Source organism: Panthera tigris, chromosome D4, assembly GCF_018350195.1.
Source record: "Panthera tigris isolate Pti1 chromosome D4, P.tigris_Pti1_mat1.1, whole genome shotgun sequence".
Lineage (NCBI taxonomy): Eukaryota > Metazoa > Chordata > Mammalia > Carnivora > Felidae > Panthera > Panthera tigris.
The window spans coordinates 71,910,802-71,930,758 of NC_056672.1; the positions used below are offsets into that span (position 1 = coordinate 71,910,802).

A 19,957-nucleotide genomic window follows, 5' to 3' on the forward strand; every position below is an offset into this window, starting at 1 on the left:
TAATTAAAGTAAAATGAGGTCAGATGGGTGGGCCCTAATCCAATATGACTGGTGTGCTTATACAGAAAGACATACACACACACATACACACACACACACACGACTGTGAGGACACAGAAGGCAGCCATGTACAAGTCAAGCGGAAAAGAAACCAACTATCTAATACATTACGCAGGGGAATGTTTTGGGTTCCTTGGGACTGACCAGATGTAGGAAACCTTTGCTTCTGGGGGACATCATCGAAGAAATTATGGCTACCCCAAAAATGTATAGGTTAGAAGCAACAGTCTCAGTAAGGGTAGGGATCTGCAAATACTGCAAATACAAATACCGTAAAAGATAATTGTGCTGTTGGGAGTTTGTCACAAAATTCCCGAAGCCCTGATGTGGAGAGTAGGTATTTTTGTGGGTTGAGGCAGGCCCCCCCCCCACTTCCTTCTGTATTTATTCAGCTTTCTGTGTATTTCATTAATCAGCTGGCCGCTTGGTTTAGACAAGATTGTTGGTCTATAATAGCCAGTTTGCAAAGTTACCAGAAAACACCAGGGTTCTATCTATAATGGTCTTAGTATTTTTAGTTCAGGAATGGAGGATGGGCACTGCCAAGGTAAAGAATTTAGGGCTGGTTCCACCATAAACTCCTACCACTGCAAGGCAATGGCAACTCTTTATTTATTCAACAGATAATCTACCATATGCTGGTCTCTGCATGGGTGCTTTAAGGAAAAACTGCTACTTACTGAACAGGGGTTATCATTAGAATCCTGTAATCTCTTTAATCTTCATGCCTTTATTTGTGAGAATTCAGGGTAATTAATCTGAAAAAAATTAAAAGAAAAAAATTTTTAATGTTTATTTATTTTTGAGAGAGAGAGAGAGAGAGAGAGAGAGAGAGACAGACAGACAGACACAGAGTGTGAGCCGGGGAGGAACAGAGAGAGAGAGAGGGTGACACAGAATCCAAAGCAGGCTCCAGGCTCTGAGAGCTGGCAGCACAGAGCCTGATAACAGGGCTCAAACTCACAAACTATGAGATCATGACCTGAGCTGAAGTCGGATGCTTAACCAACTGAGCCACCCAGGCACCCTAAAAAAATTTTTTTTTAATGTTTATTTATTTTTGAGACAGAGAGACAGGGTGTGAGAGGGGAAGGGGCAGAGAGGGAGACACAGAATCTGAAGCAGTCTCCAGGCTCTAAGCTGTCAGCACAGAGCCTGATGCGGGACTCAAACTCAACCCATCAGATCATGACCTGAGCCAACTGAGCCACCCAGGTGCCCCCACAGTAATTAATCTAAAAGTGAGCTAACTTGTCATACATCAGGCACACAAGCAAACAATTTTGTAGCTTTAAGATCTGTTTTGTGTGTGTGTGTGTGTGTTTAAAGAAAAAAACCTTGGAAGCCATGTTTTGAATATACAGATCTTATGCTTGTTTTGGAAAATCTGAAACTGATAGCCACTGTTCTTGGACCCTATTGAGAGATGTTTAAAAACACTAGATATCAATAAATCAGGTAGATTCTTCATATATATATATATATGTGTGTGTGTGTGTGTGTATGTATATATATATATACACATATATACACACACACACACACACATATATATATATATATACACACACACACATATATATATATATTTACTTGTTTAACCAGTATTTCTTAAGTACACAGGGTAGTGCAGTTGGTTCTGGACATACAATGCTGGCTTTTAAAACAGCACCATGACTTTGTCTTCATGGAGTTTATGGTCTAGTACAAAAAACGGCTATTAACCAAATGATCATGCAAAGACAATAATAACCAACTACAGTATGCACTCTGAAGTCACCTACTGCTGCCAGGAAGTTGTTACAGATAACCAAGTCAGGTTTCATCAGCCTAATATTCTATTGCCAAAAAGGGGCCTTGCTGTGACCTGAAAGTGGATGTAAACTAGCTTTCTGTCAACACAGAGAACATTGCCTTGGAAGTCACACAAGCCACATTTTTCATAGTATCTGAGAACCAACCAACCTGTTCCAAGCACATAGCTGAGCTGATACTGAAATCTGAAGAAAAAATTTCCTGTTACCCAAAGGAGGAAGAGGGAGAGAAGAAAAATCAGGTAGATTCTTTAGAACTAGTTTGTAAGCCAGCATCAAAGCTACAACAAAAGACACACCAGGCCTTTGCACCATTACTATGTTCCTTGATGGCATGGCTAGAGTAACTTTTCAACTTGAAGCTTCCCAGAAAATATATGTGTCTATGAAATTGGTCTACATAAAACTACAACAGTAAGAGGTATGGGGGGTGAGAGAATCATTGGGACATCCTAAACTTTCTTTATTATTATTTTTTTTAATTTTAGAGAGCAAGCATGAGCAGGGGAGAGGGGCAGAGGGAGAGAGAATCTTAAGCTCCATGTTCAGAACAGAGCCCAATATGGGGCTAAATCTTGTGACCCAGGGATCATGACCTGAGAGGAAATCAAGAGTTGGACACTCAACTGACTGAACCACCCAGGTGCACCCCCCGCACCTTTTTTAAAAAAAGTAAGTTTTTATTCCTACTCAAATCATTTTATCTCTCTCATATTTTCTCATATTTATTGCTTTTGTCACAAAGAATAGATATGCAGTAGAAATCCTTAGGATAAACTAGGAAATTGGAGTATACAGCTATGATTAATATATCAAAAATCTTTTCCAGAAGAAACACAAAATAAAATCAAAGGTAGTATAAAAATAATAAAGCATTAACAAGCTAAAAAACAAATTTATTTGGGAGATCAAAACAACGAAAAGCAAGTTCTTTAAAAATACTTCTGGCAAGATGGCTGAAGAAACAGAAAGGCACAACTGAAAAAAAAAAGATATTAAAAAATGACTAAAATTACGAATTAGGTAGACTTTTAAAAATACTATAAAATAAACAAGGGCACTTAAATGGCTCAGTTGGTCTGACCCTTGATTTCAGCTCAGGTCATGATCTCATGGTTTCTGAGATCGAACCCCACAATGGGCTCTGTGCGGACAGTGTGGAGCCTGCTTGGGATTCTCTCTCCCTCTCTTTCTGCCCCTCCCCCCACCCCCTCTCACAATAAACAATTAAAAAATACTATAAACTTTTTTACCAGTTTGAAAACTATTATATAAAGTGGTTTAAATTATTAATAATCTTCCAAGTGGAAGGAGAGAGTGTGCATGGGTATAGAAAACACTGAATGTGAATTGTACAAGTTAGGTGACAGAAACATGAAGTTTCTTATACTAAGCTTTCTACTTTCACAAATGTTTGAAATTTTTCACAAAAGCACAGGCTTAAAAAAAAACACCAAGGCAAATAAAGTTTTGGAGGATGACAGAAAACAAAACAATCATTTTGAAAACAGGCAAGTAAAGGCCAAGAATCAAGTGTTTACCTTGTCTGTTGACATGGGAAGTTTCTCTTATTATATAAAAGTAATCACAATAATAAATGCAAAAGGCAGGACAGAACTTTGCCATTTTGTTATCCTTACAAATTAATGAATTTATAGGATAGTCAACAATGGCTAGTACCATTTTGACACATTTAAATGCCCAATGCTATCTATGAAGTATTCTTCTCTCTCCCCACCCCCAAATAAGGAGGGAGGTCAGGAGGAAGGTGAGGAAAGCAGTAGCTTCCAATTTACAGAAAATCTGAAGTGGGGAGACATTAAAGAAGTAAAATCATGGGACATACATGCTCAGTGAAATCCAGACTGAATTTTTACATAGTAAATAGCTCAATTTCTTCAACAATTAAGTTGCAAGGGAACAACATCAAAATGATGGAAAGGAAAGCTATAGACTGTATTGAAAGACTTTATCAGCAACTACAACATACATACTTACACATACTTAAGTGTTTACAGATGACATCATATGATGACTGGGACTTGCTTCAAAATCATCCAAGGAATGAGAGGAATAGATGAAACCAAATCAGTCACTGGTTGCAGTGGGTATTGGGTACATGGGGGTTCATCACACTGATTAGTATATATTTGAGAATCTTAACAACAAGAAGTTTTGCTAAGCCTTTTGTATAAAGTCTCTTCCTTTAAGGATGCTAGTGAGCTAGGGGTCTTTCTGGCTTTTCTTGGTGGATATATGGGATTAGACATCAAATAGCCCATATGATCAGGCTTATAGTTGCAAAAACAAAACTATTAATGAGAACTTTTCTGAATGAGTTGGGTGTAAAATTGTTCAAAAATGTAAAATTTACTTGAAAACAGTTTGTGCTTTTTGTTTTGTTGAAGGTACTATTTTTCCTATAGGTATGCCATGGTTAGAGAAATGCCGTACATGTGCAGGAGGGTTACATTGTGAAACCCAGTTCATGGTATCTTGAGTACTTGACAACAGGTCTTACTTACTAGGATCGAATAATCAGCTAGGTTAAGCACCAAGAATGGTTTATAGCTCCTTGCTGAATTACATTTTTCAAAATCCTTTAAAAAAATTTTTTAATGTTTATTTTTGAGAGAGAGAGACAGAGCCATGAGTGGAGGAGGGGCAGAGAGAGAGGGAGACGCAGAATCTGAAGCAGGCTCCAGGCTCTGAGCTGTCAGCAGAGCCCGACACGAGTCTCCAACTCACGAGCTGTGAGATCATGACCTGAGCTGAAGTCGGATTTTTAACTGACTGAGCCACCCAGGCGCCTCTCAAAATCCTTTTAATTGAAGTATAACACACAGATAAATGTACAAATCTAAAGTGTCCAAGCTCAATGAATCACCAGAAAGTAAACACTCCTGGATAACTGGTGCAAAGGTTAAGAAATCAAACATTAACCACACACCAGAACCTCTCATGCCCTCAATTATCACCTTTCCAAAGGTAACCACTATCTTGTTTTTGATGTAAATGGAATTACACATTATCTACTCTTTTGTGTACGGCTTTATTTGTTCAACATCACATCTGTGAGATTCTTCATGTAGCTTTTATGCAGTTTTATTATATATTTTGCGTAACTATAAAGTATTCCATTTTATAGATCATTATGAAATCTCTTTATCTCTAATAATGCCTGATGCCTTAAAGTTTACTTTAATTAATACAACTAATACCAGCTTTCATTTGGTTAAATGGCCCTGCATGGAACATCAGAATTATTAATTTTTCCTGGTGAACTATACTTTCTTTGTACCAGCAGAGTTGAAAGTTCTACATTCAAACCCAATGGCTTGTAAGTGTAGTATTTCCAACAAAATTATTAGAATTTTATCAGTTCAGTATATTTTGCTAGAAACACACAGTGATGAATTTCCACTAAAAGCTGAAATAGGAGAACAGAAAAAAAAATTGATGATGTAGGAACAATCACTCAGATTGCAAAGAGTGGAGTTTAACACTTTGAACTATTCCTAAATTCAATTTTCAGTCCTAGTTCAATCAACAAATGTTGGTCATTAAAAATCTGACAGAGCTTTGATGGTGTCCTCTGATTTCTTCAACTGTCCTTCTAGTATTGGTATATCTTAGAAATGGTCACTGCTCTGAAATGGCTCATTTCTAAAAGTGAAGAGGGGCTCAGTCGGTTAAGTGTCCAACTCTTGGTTTCGACTCAGGTCATGATCTCACGGCTAGGTTTGAGCCTAGCCTTGGGCTCTGCGCTGACAGTGTGGAGCCTGCTTGGGATTCTCTCTCACTGCCCCTTCCCTGCTTATGCTCTTTCTCCCTCTTTTAAAATAAGTAAATAAAAAAAAAAAAACCTTAAAAAAATCTTTTAAAAAAGTGAAAACTAGATAATTATTGCAGTGTATATGTTCCTACATATTAATACTTAGCTATAGGATAGTTTTAGCCACGTGTATTCAGACTAGAATTGCCTAGAGAGGCCTCAGGATCCATTCTGGGGGCTTGCTATTGAAGGCAAGAGTTTAAGACTATTTGGTTTATGGATTTAGGCTGACATTCCACATTTACACAAGAGAGGAAAGACCATGTCAAGGCATGGGGAGAGGATGGCCATCTATAAGCCAAGGAAAGAGGTCTCAGGAGAAATCAACCCTGCTGACACCTTGATCTGAAACTTCAGTCTCCAGAATTAAGAAAATTAATTTTTGTTTAAGTCACCTAGTCTGTGGTACTTTGTCATGTCAGCCCTAGCAAAGTAATACAAACAGCAACTGTTTGTAAGAGTTCTCAAACTTGCAACTTGTAATTACATTTTCAGCTTAAACTTTTCAAAAGGAGGTAAGCATTTTTTTTACTCTTCAGCAGAAACACCCCCACCACTATGCAATGCTTTCAAATTGGTCTTAGTAGTTTCCAGAACAGCATATAAGTACCTCAATCCTGCGTACAGACATTCAAGATCACAATCCTAACAGTTGGCAGGACAGAACCCCTAGGGGCAACACTGAGTACTGAGTAATGCCAAAGAGTCCTGGGTTCTAGTCCAGATTCTGCAATTAACTGTCACGTGGCCTTGGGCCGGTCACTTCCTTCTCTGCACTGCTGATCTTTAAAAAGTGTAAACTGAACTAGGTGGTCTCTTAGATCCATTTATTTCCAAACTACATGACTCAGGGATGGTTGTAAGCCCTCTACTGTGTAAATGAGCATTTCACAGAAAAGCAAGTTTAAAACCTCATTTGGCCATAGTGTTATTTTATCTTTTGTTGATAAAAATGTCTGTAATGCTGGAAAAAAAAAAAGTAATTACATTTACGGATACAAGAGATTTTACAGGCTAGCCAGCAAAGATCAATAGTGGTTACCTAATTTCCTATCCCATTAAAAATAAATTCCCACTTCCAAAAGATCCTTAGTAAAAGATTAAAGAAAACTCCTACAATCCAATAGGTTTTTAAAGAACACAGAAATAATACTTTTGTCTAAGTAAAAGCAATATATAGGCAGCTGTAGCTGTGTTACCTTTTAACTAAAAGCAACACAAATTTGGTCTGGAATGACACCTCACGTTTCAAGTATGTATACTAATCCCACAGGAAGCCAAAAACTGAACTGGAAAAAGTGTTCCAACTCTTGTTTGGCAATCGCATTTATATGAAGAGTTGTGCGTGTTAGACACTTACACAGAAAGGTGGAGAAAGGGAGAGAGGAGAGAGAAAGAGAACTCATGCAAGTGTGCCAATATGCTTGCGCTACAGGGAGAGGGCCATAGAAGTTGTTGCATTGTAGGGACTATTAGAAAAGCACTATGCCCCTCATAATTAAAAATCATTCCTTAATTAATTAAAAGAGAGGTGGTTAGCAAACTTAGGGTTTCATCAGTTTTTAAAGTTGTATGAATATGTGCTTGCTCATTATGATCCCTAACTATGACAAGTTTAGATGGATGGCTATGAAAAAGAAAAGAAAATATGACATCATTAGAATTACAAGTAAGACAAGAAGAAACCCAAAGTACAGACACAAGAACACAGAAAAATTTTAAGAGAGTACAGATGTCATGACATTTATTAAAAGGCATGCTACAATGCTATACTTGTTAGGAAAAGAGATTAGAGATACCAAGTAATTGTCAGCAAATATACAAACTGAACGAAAATGGAATATACTGTAGTGTACAGAAGCTTGAATTAACCATGCACTACGCATTTAGAAAATATGTTTTTTAATATTTTATCTTCTCTTTGCATTTATAACATAATTCACTTAATCACAGAATCCTCTTCTTCCAACGCCACAAACTGTGTTACAAATGAAAGCTGGTACTGCTGCTTATCAAAATATACAAGACAATTGATGTTTTATATAAAACCACTTTATATGTTAACTTGTTCCCAAAAACCTTTTTTTTTTTTTCTTTTTTGGCCTGGTTAAAAAAAATGTTGTTACAAATATTTACAGCATCTTCTTCTGTTAGATGAACATTCTTATAAACTGAAAAAGGGAATTTTATGAACAGACCACATAAAACACAAGACAATGTCAGAGGCTCCTACCTGTGCTATTTTTTTTTTTCTTAAATACAGTACTGAAAATGCCCATCAAACCCTTGTCATCCTAATCCATTCTGTTCACATTTATACTCCCATTTTCTCTAAGTAGTCTATTCACCAATAGGAAGTAGAAAGTAAAGGCCGCTTTGCACTGGGTCTTCTTGCAGAAAGGAGCTTGGGAAAAAATGCTTAATGAGAGGAGTTAAAACCAGAACAGTTAAGTCTTTGGTCAGAGCAATGAGGTGACATTTTGATGCAAAACTTTGCTTGGTCAGCAATCTATAATTAGTACTTTCTGGATATGGGATGAATTTTTAAAAGATCTGGGTAACAATGGTAAGGGGGGAAAAGGCCAGAGCATGTTTTGTTTTTTAAATGACATCAAAAATATCTATTTAAATATTTGTTAATACAACTACTACATAGATTCAAAAACTGAAAATAACAACAACAAAAACAAAATCTGTTTACAGTGCTGACTTAAGCTTGCTATAAGCAGCTTTCGATCATGACTATTATCACCAAGGTCACTGGACCAGACAAATATCCCTGTTTTCTGGAACATATGCCTCAGGTTACAAAAACAAAAATGACGACCACAGAGATTTAGAGCGGCTCATTCTTGGACCTGCACAATGCTATATAATGAATATCATGTGATAAAGGCAGAAGTGTAACTGAAACCTCATTTCTACAGTTACAATTCTTTGCTTGTATGAATAGTCTGTGAGATAACATTCTTTTAAAACTTTATAGTACATATTTCCTGAAAACCAGAATACTGATAACTACCTTAGTCTCAAATAGGAAGAAAAGGTCAATTAAGACTACTGAAGAAGGCACATAAACTTTGGTCCTGTTTTGTTTTCTTCCCTCTATAAAACCCCCCACTAATATTTTAGTAATTTTCTACTCTTTAAACCATTCATAACTGTTAGAATTTGCTGTGAAAAAAGACTGCAAATAGTCTTGTAGATAACAACACAGCTCTTTTGAAGGACAGCTGAGTTCTATTTTCTTTAAAGGAAAACTTCTGTGCAATCTAAATTGTATTTTTTTAGCACAATAATAGAATATTTTAAGTCTGGCAGTTTTATTCTTGTTAACGACTGATCAAGACGAAAGGCTAAGAAAAATGCTTTTACGCATAGTCATGCTGTCTTTTTGGTTTAAAAATAGCAGTACACATTAGGTTTTCTAAGAGATAGATTGATAGTTTGGCAAACTTAGGGTTTTTAAGTGACTCAAGGGGGGGAAAAACACATACTTTTGAGCTTGTCACCTTCTGCCCAAAAATATTTAGTGGGACCAAAAATTACATGATAATATATTCATTATATAAATTCCACTGCCTAATGACATTTATGAGAGTTATCTCTTTATCATCTGAAGCAGAACCAATGATCACCATCCTAGGTGGAGCCAAATAAGACATTGCTCCCTTAAGGAATTAGGCAGGCAGAAATTATGTCTCTAAAAATTGTGAGATCTGCAACTTTTAACTACAGAATAAGAAACATTACTAAAAATAACAACATAATATTTACTTTTAAAGACTATATGGCATTCTATCGGAGTTACTGGGGAATTCTGATATTCTTCAGTAAGTTATTGATTAAGATATTAAGATACTGGGTCATTTTTCTATTTGTGTCTCACATAAAACACATTTTACTGCTATGCAAGTTATTTAAATCTCAAACTTTTTGGCATACATTGCTATTGCTGAACGTGTACTGCTATTTTTTGAAGACCTGAATATATATACTTTGTGTACAAGTCAAGACACCTCCAAAAGTGATTAAGACAATAGTCCTTAAAATAAAGTAAATAAACTTAAAAATAGGATACTATGACAGCTCAACAGTGAAAATAAACATTGCTTAGAAGATACTGAATAAATGTATGCCAAAACAAAAGTATGAAGATCTAGTTTTTCCACCACCCTGATATCTTTAAATCTCTCTACAGAAACTATGCCAACAAATACTGTAGACCTCTATAATTCAAATAGTAAATAACTCAATATGGGCAATATCCATGCACTACAGCTAATTTCAGACACAAATTGAAGATTTCAAACATACTGTTTTAGACAAGAATATCTCACTTTTCCAAATCTTAATTTGATTTTGTCAATAAATTAAAATGTATGTAATGTGTATATGTATGTACATTAGAAGAGTGCATGTATATGTATACATACCTACACACACACACACACACACACACACACACACACACACACACACACATCCCTGAAAAAGATTCAAATGTTCTCTCTCAGATTTAAAGGCCATTCCCTACTTCAAAATTAACATTCAACACTATTACTATCTCCTTTCTGCTACACTGACACTAAATGTTATGAGAATCATGAATTAAAATTACACAGTAATTCCTAACTCAAAGCAAACAAAATAATCCAATAAATGTGACACTGGAAATTATAATAGTGCCTATATGGAAGGAAAAAAGAAGCAAATTTGGGGAGATTTCTCAAAAAAAAAGAGTTGTTTTTTTTCCTCTCCCCTCTCACCAGAGGGGTAAAAATGTGTAAACACACATTTTGTAAAGTGAAACAAATAAAAACTATATAGCTAATTATTACTATCTATTCAGCCAATGCTAAAATGGATTCATTTGAAATGAATCTCAATTCAGTGGCCTCCTTCCTAGTCTATCACATACCTGCTCCTCAGTGTGAAGTGAATTGTTTTTTATAACCTATAGTATCTTTTGTAGTCTCCAATTTTCTGTAAAATTTCTTTTGTAAAAATCTTCCAACATTCGAATTAATGGCTGCAATATAGTAAAGAAGTTGAGATATTCTTTTTAAAGGTGAGATGAGCTACTCTGAGAATCTGAAAAGTGTAAAAGGGATGGACAAAAATGACCCCTATGACAAATTCTGCTTTAAAAAAATCTAATCAAGCATTGAAAAAATAATGAACAAATGCAAAGTTTCTTATTAAAAAGAAATAATTTTACATTATAGAATCACTGAAGTAACATCAAAATGCATTCTTACACTCAACCAAAAAGAGAAAGGGACAGAGTATGAGAAAGGACCCACCTTCTCATACCCCATATAATGTGGACACTTAGTAATAAAGTTACATTAACAAAGAAAAGCATCGCACTGTACTGAGAAAAACCAAGTAATCCTGAGACAAATTCTAATGGGTGATAAAGGTTAGACAAGATTCAGAAACTGAAATTATATTTTATAGTCCCAAACTGGTATGCTATAACTGGCAATGACCGCTATTGGTCACAAAGTGAAGAGGCCTACAGGTGTGCAACTGAGTTATTCCCCAAACCATTCACCCTTCCCCACCCCATCTCTGCACCAAAGCACCAAAAATTTGAATAAAAACTATTACTTATTGAAAACCACTTAAAATTGCAATGAAAAAACTTTAAAATCCTTACCAAAACAGGGAAAGAAAAAACAAAATGCTCACCAAGCCCACAATATAGCTTTCAAGATACTTAGATAAAATTCTAACCTATTGTATCATAAGCACATAATAAGGCACATAATAAGAAATTAAGTAAATACACAGTAATTCTGAATAAGTATTAGAGATTATAGTGGTACAAAAAACCCTTGAGATTAATTTTTTTCTAAAAGAAGACCTTACCAAAAATAACTTTTAAAAAATCTGTCAAACCATATGATAGACCTGAATATTTTCCTTGTAAACTTTTTTTTCTGAAAACAATTATAAAAAAGTAGTTTATAAGTAGGATTATTTTTCTTTTTAAATTTTCGAAGATCATATTACTCGGCAAATAGTATCATTTTGAAAATTAAACCATGATTTTTCCTCATAAAATTACTATTTCTTTTGACACCTTAACAGATCTTGGATTCCACTTAATTTCCTTTGGGGACAACTGAGACACTTCATTTCTCCAAATAGTCTTAAAAAATTAAAGATATGTATTCTTTAAAGGAGTGTCTTACAGTGAAAAAAAGAAACAATTGAAAGAAAATGTGCAAGTTTATAAATTTTCTTCCAATACAACCCAATTTGTTTATGTATAATACCTATCAATATATGCCTAACAACCGATATAATTTAGAAGTGAACATAATTTCCTATAGGGGTCGAACTTCTGAATCATAAAGTTAAAAACTTTGTTGTAAGTAATTTTAAAAGCCTGTATGTTTAAATTTTTCCAAAGTACAAAGGAGTTTAGAAATGTTGTATAAGGCTGATCTGGACCCAAACTAAAAGAAAGACTGTCCTCTTGAAATCCAATTTAATACAGGGAATTAAATTACTAAAAAAATTCTTTTCCTGATTTTTTTTTTTTCCTGAAGGTTATTTTCATAGACACTAAGGTACAAAGGAAAAAACGAACCTTTGATCACATACTGGCAAGGGGGAAAAATGGAAAAAAAGAACGTCCCTTAATTTTCTGAATATACTTGGATATCAAACTCAGAGTCATTTTTGTGAAAGAGGCAGAATTGGTCTTGAGTTGCTTCAGTCTATGTCTGAAGGTTTTACTGAAATTATGGTCCAGTCTTAGGAGAAAAATTCACAGAAAAATCAGATTGTAGATTTTGAGAAGGAAACTCTGAGGTGATGATTTTCTCCAAGGTCATGGTTATGAAGTTCAATGAGGGCCTGGATTGCTTCTTCCACAGATCCCAACTGAATGAGTGCCATTTTGCGATCTTTCCTGAAAATAATGGAAGAAATATAAAAAGTATGTAGAATTAATTTTACCCACAAATCTCCCCAACCTTAGAAGACTTCATTGAACTACCTTTAAAATTTGCACACCACTTAAAATAATGTATTTCTTGAAAGCATGGACTTACTGAAAGAATTTAAAAGCCTTCACTGAACACCCAGCTTCTGTGAAAAGGTTCTTCAGATCATCCACTGTAACAGAAGGGCTGTGAAAACATCACAGAGAGTGTCAACTATCTTAGCCCCAGTTCTCAAATGAACCAAAGATTAATTTTCAATTGTCAAATCTTCAGAGTATCTCACATTTCTAAGACAATAAAGCCCTGAAAGGGCTTTTGGAACTGCCCTGAAAGATGTTCAAAGTTGACACATACATGTTCTAAAACAATGTAATTTGGTCTAAAATCTTTTGCATAAAATACGGGCAGGTATTGGGGCACCTGGGTGGTTCAGTCAGTTAAGCATCCGACTTCAGCTCAGGTCATGATATCATGGTTCATGGGCTCAAGCCCTGCGTCAGACTCTGTGCTGACAGCTCAGAGCCTGAAGCCTGCTTCAGACTCTGTCTCCTTCTCTCTCTGCCTCTCCCCTGCTTGTGCTCTCTCTCTCAAAAATAAATAAACGTTAAAAAAATTTTTAAAAACACGGGCAGGTATTTAAAGAACAAGAAAATCTATCTGTATTTCTTTTAAAGCGATAATTACCCATACCACTGGCTTCAGTAATTAATGTTAATGGTATTTCCAAAACTACTTCTAGTGTTTCCAAAATTACTTCCCAGTTCTGACTTGTTGGCTCTTGACCAGATGTCTACATTTTTAATGGCTTTTAGGATAATTCTGAATACATGTATGTGGGAGTCAGGCTCTAAGATGCTTCCCCCTCCCCTCACTACTATTGCCTCCTAGTATTCAAGGCCTTTAGATACTCCTCTTCCATAAGGAAGAGATGTCCTCTGTAACCTTTAGGGTACCATAGAAACGCTATGTTTGACTTCTTCTTCTTTTTTTTAACGTTTATTCATTTTTGAGAGGCAGAGACAGAGCATGAGTGGAGGAGGGCCAGACAGAGAGGGAGACACAGTATCCAAAGCAGGTTCCAGGCTCTGAGCTGTCAGCACAGAGCCTGACGCTGGACTTGAACTCACCGACTGCGAGATCATGACCTGAGCTGAAGTTGGACATTTAACCAACAGAGCCACCCAGGGGTCCTGACGTGTTAGACTTCTAAGGCTAAGAGACATTGCAATTCCCACCCTGCCCTCCCTTGAATCATCAGCTCTGGAAGAAACCAGCTACTCTTTCAGAGGGATGCTCAAACACCCATATGGAGAAGTCCTTTGTGGCAAGGAACTGAGGCTGCCTGTCAACAACTAGATTCATAAGTAAGTGAGCCACCTTGAAAGTGGATCCTGTAGCCCCAGGTAAACCTTCAAATTTTTGAGACACTCTAAGTTAAAACTAACCAGCTAAGCCACTCTGGATTCCTGAATCACAGTAACAGTATCAGCTAATAAACATTTTAGATAACTAATATAGTGGCCTATCACATAAGAGTCAACTGACTAAATTATTCCAACATAGCAGTTGTCCTATTCACTAATTTCTTATGAGATGATTTAACTGCCATACTGTCTTAAGAACACTGTATCTCATCTCATAACTGCCAGTAAGGATGGTGCAGGAGGACAATGATTGGTTCTGCATGGAGACAGATCTGAGTTCACATTCAATTTCCCATTCATTTGGTGTATGACCTTGAGTAAGGTACTTAACCTGAGTTTCACTGATAAAATGAAACAAATGACTTTATTTCAAAGGTTTTTAGGTATGAATTCACAGAGAAAGAAAGAAACAATAGTGGTTACCAAGGACTGGAGAGTAGAGGGAAATGGGGAATTACTCTTAATGGGTACAGAGTTTCAATTTGGGATAATGACAAGAATCTGGAGATGGACAGAGGTGATGGTTGTACAATCTGAATGTACTTAATGTGAATGTACATCAAACTGCACATTCAAAAATGGTTAAAATGGGGGCACCTTAGTGGCTCAGTCAATTAAGCATCTGACTGGCTCAAGTCATGATCTCCTGGTCTGTGAGTTCAAACCCTGCATCAGGCTCTCTGCTGTCCGTGCAGAGCCTGCTATGGATTCTCTGTCCCCCTCTCTCTGTCCCTCCCCTGCTCTCGTGCACACTATCTCTCAAAAATGAATAAACATTTTTTAAAAGGTTATTATATGGAGATTAAATGAGGTAACAAATGTAAATTGCCAGCATGGTGCCCAGAACTTGGTAGATGGTTCAGAAAATATTAATGTCCTCTCCCTCTTCTGCCTACACATCCTATGTAGGCTGCAACCTGAGACCAGCCCCTAGATAATGTATTTAAGAAGGTAATAATGACAAGAGCCTGCCCTGGTATCCAAATATGTTGTCGCTCTGTCTCCATAATGTGAGCTGCTACATTTCTAGATCCACATAACCTAGAGATTTTTTAAGGGACTCCTCCAGTTTCTCAGCTGGCATGAGATTTGAGCCATCGTCCAATTCAGATTCAAGGTTCCTTCAGGTAGCCTACCCAGAGACTAGCTGGCAGCCTGAGCACTCAACATTATTTTGGGTGATTACTTTCTATTCCTATTCATCCCCATTCTCATTCTCAATAATGTTCTAGAACTTTTTTACCCTTCTCCATTCCCTCAAGTCTTTAAATTTCTACACACATGGCCATACACAACGCCACTCTTTCCAAAGTTTATTCTCTTTTCATGTATTAGATTAAGTTATATACAACTGCCATCTTCATATGTGCTTAGAGTGCAGACCCTGCTTGGGATTCTCTCTCTCCCTTGCTCTCTGCTCCTTCCCCACTCAGCTGTCTCTGTCTCAAAAATAAATAAATAAACTTAAAAAAAAAAAAAAAAAAAGATGATGACTCAAGAACAAGTCTCCTACAACACTGGTTAAAATGGAGTAGTCACAATAAAGTAATTTTTAGCTTTTATAAACATTTAAAAAATTATTTATTTTATTTTTGAGAGAAAGACCGCAGGAGTGGAGAAGGGATGGAGAGAGGGACACAGAGGATCCAAGGAGCTGAAGCGGGCTCTATGCTGATAGCAGCAAACCTGATGCAGGGCTTGAACTCACAAACTGTGAGATCACGACCTGAGCCAAAGTTGGACACTCAACTGACTGAGCCACCCAGGCACCCCTATTTTTTTAAAAGCTTATTTTTTATTTTGAGAAAGAGAGAGAGAGAGAGAGAGAGAGAGAGAGAGAGAGAGAGAGAAGAAATGCGCACATGCACGAGGTGCGGGGGTGGGGTGGGCAGAGAGAGGGAGAGAGAATCCCAAGCAGGCTCTGTGCTGCCATTGTGGAGCCTGGTGCGGGGCTCAAACTCACAAACCCTGACTTCACGATGTGAGTCAAAAGTAAGAGTCCAAATGCTTAACTGACTGAGCCACCCATGTGTCCCAGAGTAATTAACATATGCATGGTTTTGCAACTTGTAGATAAAGAATAGAAAATTCATTTTTACCATATTAGACACATAAATTATTTGAGTTTGTTATGTTAATTAATTCTTTACTTCTATACAAAGGGATGAACAAGTATGTACCAATGGAATATTTCTGCATAAACTTATTTTATGCCCTTTTATAACTGAAAGGTAACTAGTTGCTAATTCTCCATTTGGAAAGAAACTTATCTTTCACTTTTGGTGTATGACTAGAGATATGACTTTAAGACATGATGGTAAATAAGTAATCTTATGAGAAATTGGTGACTAGGACAAATGCTACGTTACAATAATTTCAGAGTTTCTACCTCTCCCAAACCATATACTGTAGACTGTTAATCATCTAAATGAATAATAATTAATTAGGTACATACGGGATGTTGGAAAGATGCAGAGTGGCTGATGGTGGAAAAATATTCTGGAAGTTTTTAGAGCCAGGTTTTTTAAAGCGATGCAAAGGACTATTGCTAAAATCCTTAGTCAGACCTTGGTCTTCTTGTCCCTCTCGGGGAAGCTGAACTGCCTGATGTTTGGACAGTGTAGCACGAAGCACTTTTCCGTAAAGTCTCTGCCCACTCAGGTGGTTCATGGCTAGTGCATAGAAGAAAATTAAGAAAAGTTTGGGTATTAAGATAAAGTTCTTGTAAAATTTGTCTAAATTATCATTAAATTCTTTTATTTAATCATTTAAAATTATATTGCCAATTCTGGGTGTTATAATAGTCTTAAATTCAAAAACTCTTACATATAGAAATGTATTAAATGACTTTACTATGATGAAAAGAGAAGCAATTAAACAAAAAATAACTATCTTTCTAGCAGAGTGCTAGAAAGTTCCATAGTGCACAGAACAAGTACTCAGGAAATGGTTATTGAATAAAGTATTTTAATCTCAAGCAACACATTGTTTTTTGTTTTTAAAAGCAGACTCCATGCCCAAAGTGACTTGAACTCATAACCCTGAGATCAAGAGTTGCATGCTCTACCGACTGAGCCAGCCAGCACCCCTGGCAACACATTCTTTTAATAAAAAAATCTGAGTAGTAATATTTTAAGAGCCACTGTAACTATGAACTATAAGGCCATGGAATGCAACTTTCTTACACCATTATTACGAAGTTTGCTCAAACTTTTAAGCCATGAAACAGTTACAGAAAACTTAATTTGGAAGAAAAACAAATAAATAAAATTAAATGAAACAAAAAAAAAAGTCACATTTATTAGTTTATACTTAATGGAAAAAACCTAGAGTTTATAAAGGTCCAAACATCAACAATATGTTAAAGTAGATAAACAAACTTCAGACTTCAAAGAGCAACAATTATTTTTTAACCTTTTTTTTCCCCCCTGAAAGAGAGTTTGAGCCTGAAAGGGAGAAGGGCAGAGAGAGGCAGAGAAGAGTCCCAAGCAGGCTGTATGGCCAGCACAGAGCCTGATGTGGGGCTCGATCTCACAACTGTGAGATCATGACCTCAGCCGAAATCAAGAGTCAGACGCCTAACCCACTGAGCCACCCAGGTGCCCCTCTTTTTTTAATCTTAAACCAGAAGTAGGCTCAAATAATAATGAAGACATTTGCATAAGAAGGTACCCTTCAGTAAAATGATAGTCCTACCACCTAGAAATTTATTTTATAGGCAAATTCACATACAAAAGGAGGAGGCTTTCATTACTACTATTAACCATAGTACCTAGCTGAGCTTGACTTGCATCTGCCATCTGAACCAAGGCATTTTCTTTCTTATTAAACATAATCTTCACTCGATGTACATCACCATATACTCCTAATGGAAAAGACAAAACAAAACCTTAATTTAACAAAAAAAAATGCCTGTTTAATGTTCAATTTTACTCATACATTTAAAGAAGGCTTCTTTTCTCATATACATATTCCCTGGGCAATTCCACACATGTGCTCCCAAATTAACAAATTTGCCTTCTATGTTCTAGATTAATGTACTCAACCCTTTTCACTTGGATGTCCCATAAACACTTCAAATTTAGTATGTCCCAAACGGATTCATTTCCCCTTTTCTCTCCCCACTTCCAGTGTTCACCAACTCTATCGATATATATTATCATCATTCATATATGTGCTCTAGTCAGACACCTGGGACTCATCTTTTAACTTCTCCCTTTCCTTTCCATTTAGTCAATCACCCAATCACCAGCATCCATTGATTTTATGGCCTAAATATCTCTTGTATTTGTCCACTTCTCCCCATCCTCACCACCTTCAAAGCTACCATTATCATTTCACATCTAAACTACCGTAACAGCCTCCCAAATGACCTCAATACAACCAATTTTTCTGCATTAGTCTTCCCCAAAGTGGATCTAATATTCCAAAGGACTGGTAAAATGATTGGGGTGTAGGGGGAAAATAGTCAAACTCATATTTATACTGAGTTGATTATATAAGCTAATATGAAAAACTATATTTTACTAATTTTTAAATATATGCATGAAATTATAGGCAGAAATTTCTACAATAGGAAAAATATTGTTTTTTTAAAATTTAATATATCAAAATAGATTGCAGTTTACATGCTAGAGGGTATCACCAATATAATAAAAATAAAAAATAAAAATATAAAAAAATATGGTGCTACTTAAATATCAGTAGCACCATAACCACACTTTGTTATGTGACAAAAAGAATGACTATGAGTATCTTCAAGGGACACAAAAGGAGTGCTGGTTATCCGGTGGGCAAGCACCTAACAGCAACTAAAGTCAGAGATGAATGGTACTTTTAAAAAAGACAAGTATTCTGAATTCCAAATTAGCTGTCCTTCTCAGAAGTGACAAGTGGCTGAAATAGACATTAAAAAAATAATACATACAATATGTTCTTCAAGTTGAGGGTGATATTTTTTTTTTTTTTAACGTTTATTTATTTTTGAGACAGAGAGAGACAGAGCATGAACGGGGGAGGGTCAGAGAGAGAGGGAGACACAGAATCTCAAACAGGCTCCAGGCTCTGAGCAGTCAGCACAGAGCCCGACGCGGGGCTTGAACTCATGGACCGCGAGATCGTGACCTGAGCTGAAGTCGGACGCTTAACCGACTGAGCCACCCAGGCGCCCCAAGGATGATATTTTTTTAAACGAGTAAGAAATCAACTACTTTTAGAAAGAAATGTCATTAGTTATTAAAGAGACATGTGAAAATTTATCATTAATACATAATTTTGTTACTGAAAATTACATGAATATGTCATGAATAAAAAATTTACTTTTTTATGAACTACAAACGAGTATGAAGAATCTCTGTGGGATGATAGAAATGTTCAAAACTGGATGTAGTAATGGCTGCACAATGATGTAAATTTACTAAAAATCAATGATTTATTTATGTACCTAAAGCAGGTGAACTATATGGTTATAAATTATACCTCAAAAAGATCGTCTAAAAACCTATTATCCACTCAAAAATTTGAAACGATTTTCTAGCCTATTAAAACTTCCAAATAAAGAGTGCCATTTGTTAACCCCATTTGTTAAAAAAATATTCTAATGCAGCAGTTGTCAACATCAGCTGATTTATTTAACAAGAGGAAAAAAATGGAACTTTTCTAGGTAAAGTACAATGAAAACGAGTGGATTAGACTGAAAAATTACTAAATCATAAGGTACAGTGACAATGAAACATTTCCACTTAAATTGCTTATCTTTATGAGCTATCATTTCCAGTTATGACAACCTTTAAGATCAAGCACTAAAATAAAGTGAACTTGGAATCAAAGCTGAGAATACTGATTCAAAATGGAAAAGATTTT

At 36.1% G+C, this 19,957-nt stretch overlaps 1 protein-coding gene across 7 annotated transcripts in view; it reads right to left on the reverse strand.

Moving 5' to 3' along the window:
- Nucleotides 1-474: 474 nt before the first annotated feature.
- Nucleotides 475-19,957, reverse strand: part of PTBP3 (polypyrimidine tract binding protein 3) — a 125,964-nt gene continuing 106,481 nt past the window's right edge. For 6 of the 7 annotated variants that reach the window (XM_042964616.1, XM_042964615.1, XM_042964614.1 and 3 more), the window contains 4 exons: nt 17,868-17,960; nt 16,551-16,767; nt 12,780-12,857; nt 7,437-12,637 (listed from right to left, as the gene is read on the reverse strand). In XM_042964616.1, coding sequence (XP_042820550.1) covers nt 12,505-12,637; nt 12,780-12,857; nt 16,551-16,767; nt 17,868-17,960 — 521 coding nt within the window. In that variant the 3' untranslated portion in view covers nt 7,437-12,504. Of the gene's footprint in view, nt 819-7,436; nt 12,638-12,779; nt 12,858-16,550; nt 16,768-17,867; nt 17,961-19,957 lie in introns of those variants that run through there. The other variant, XR_006210621.1, reaches the window with a different exon arrangement.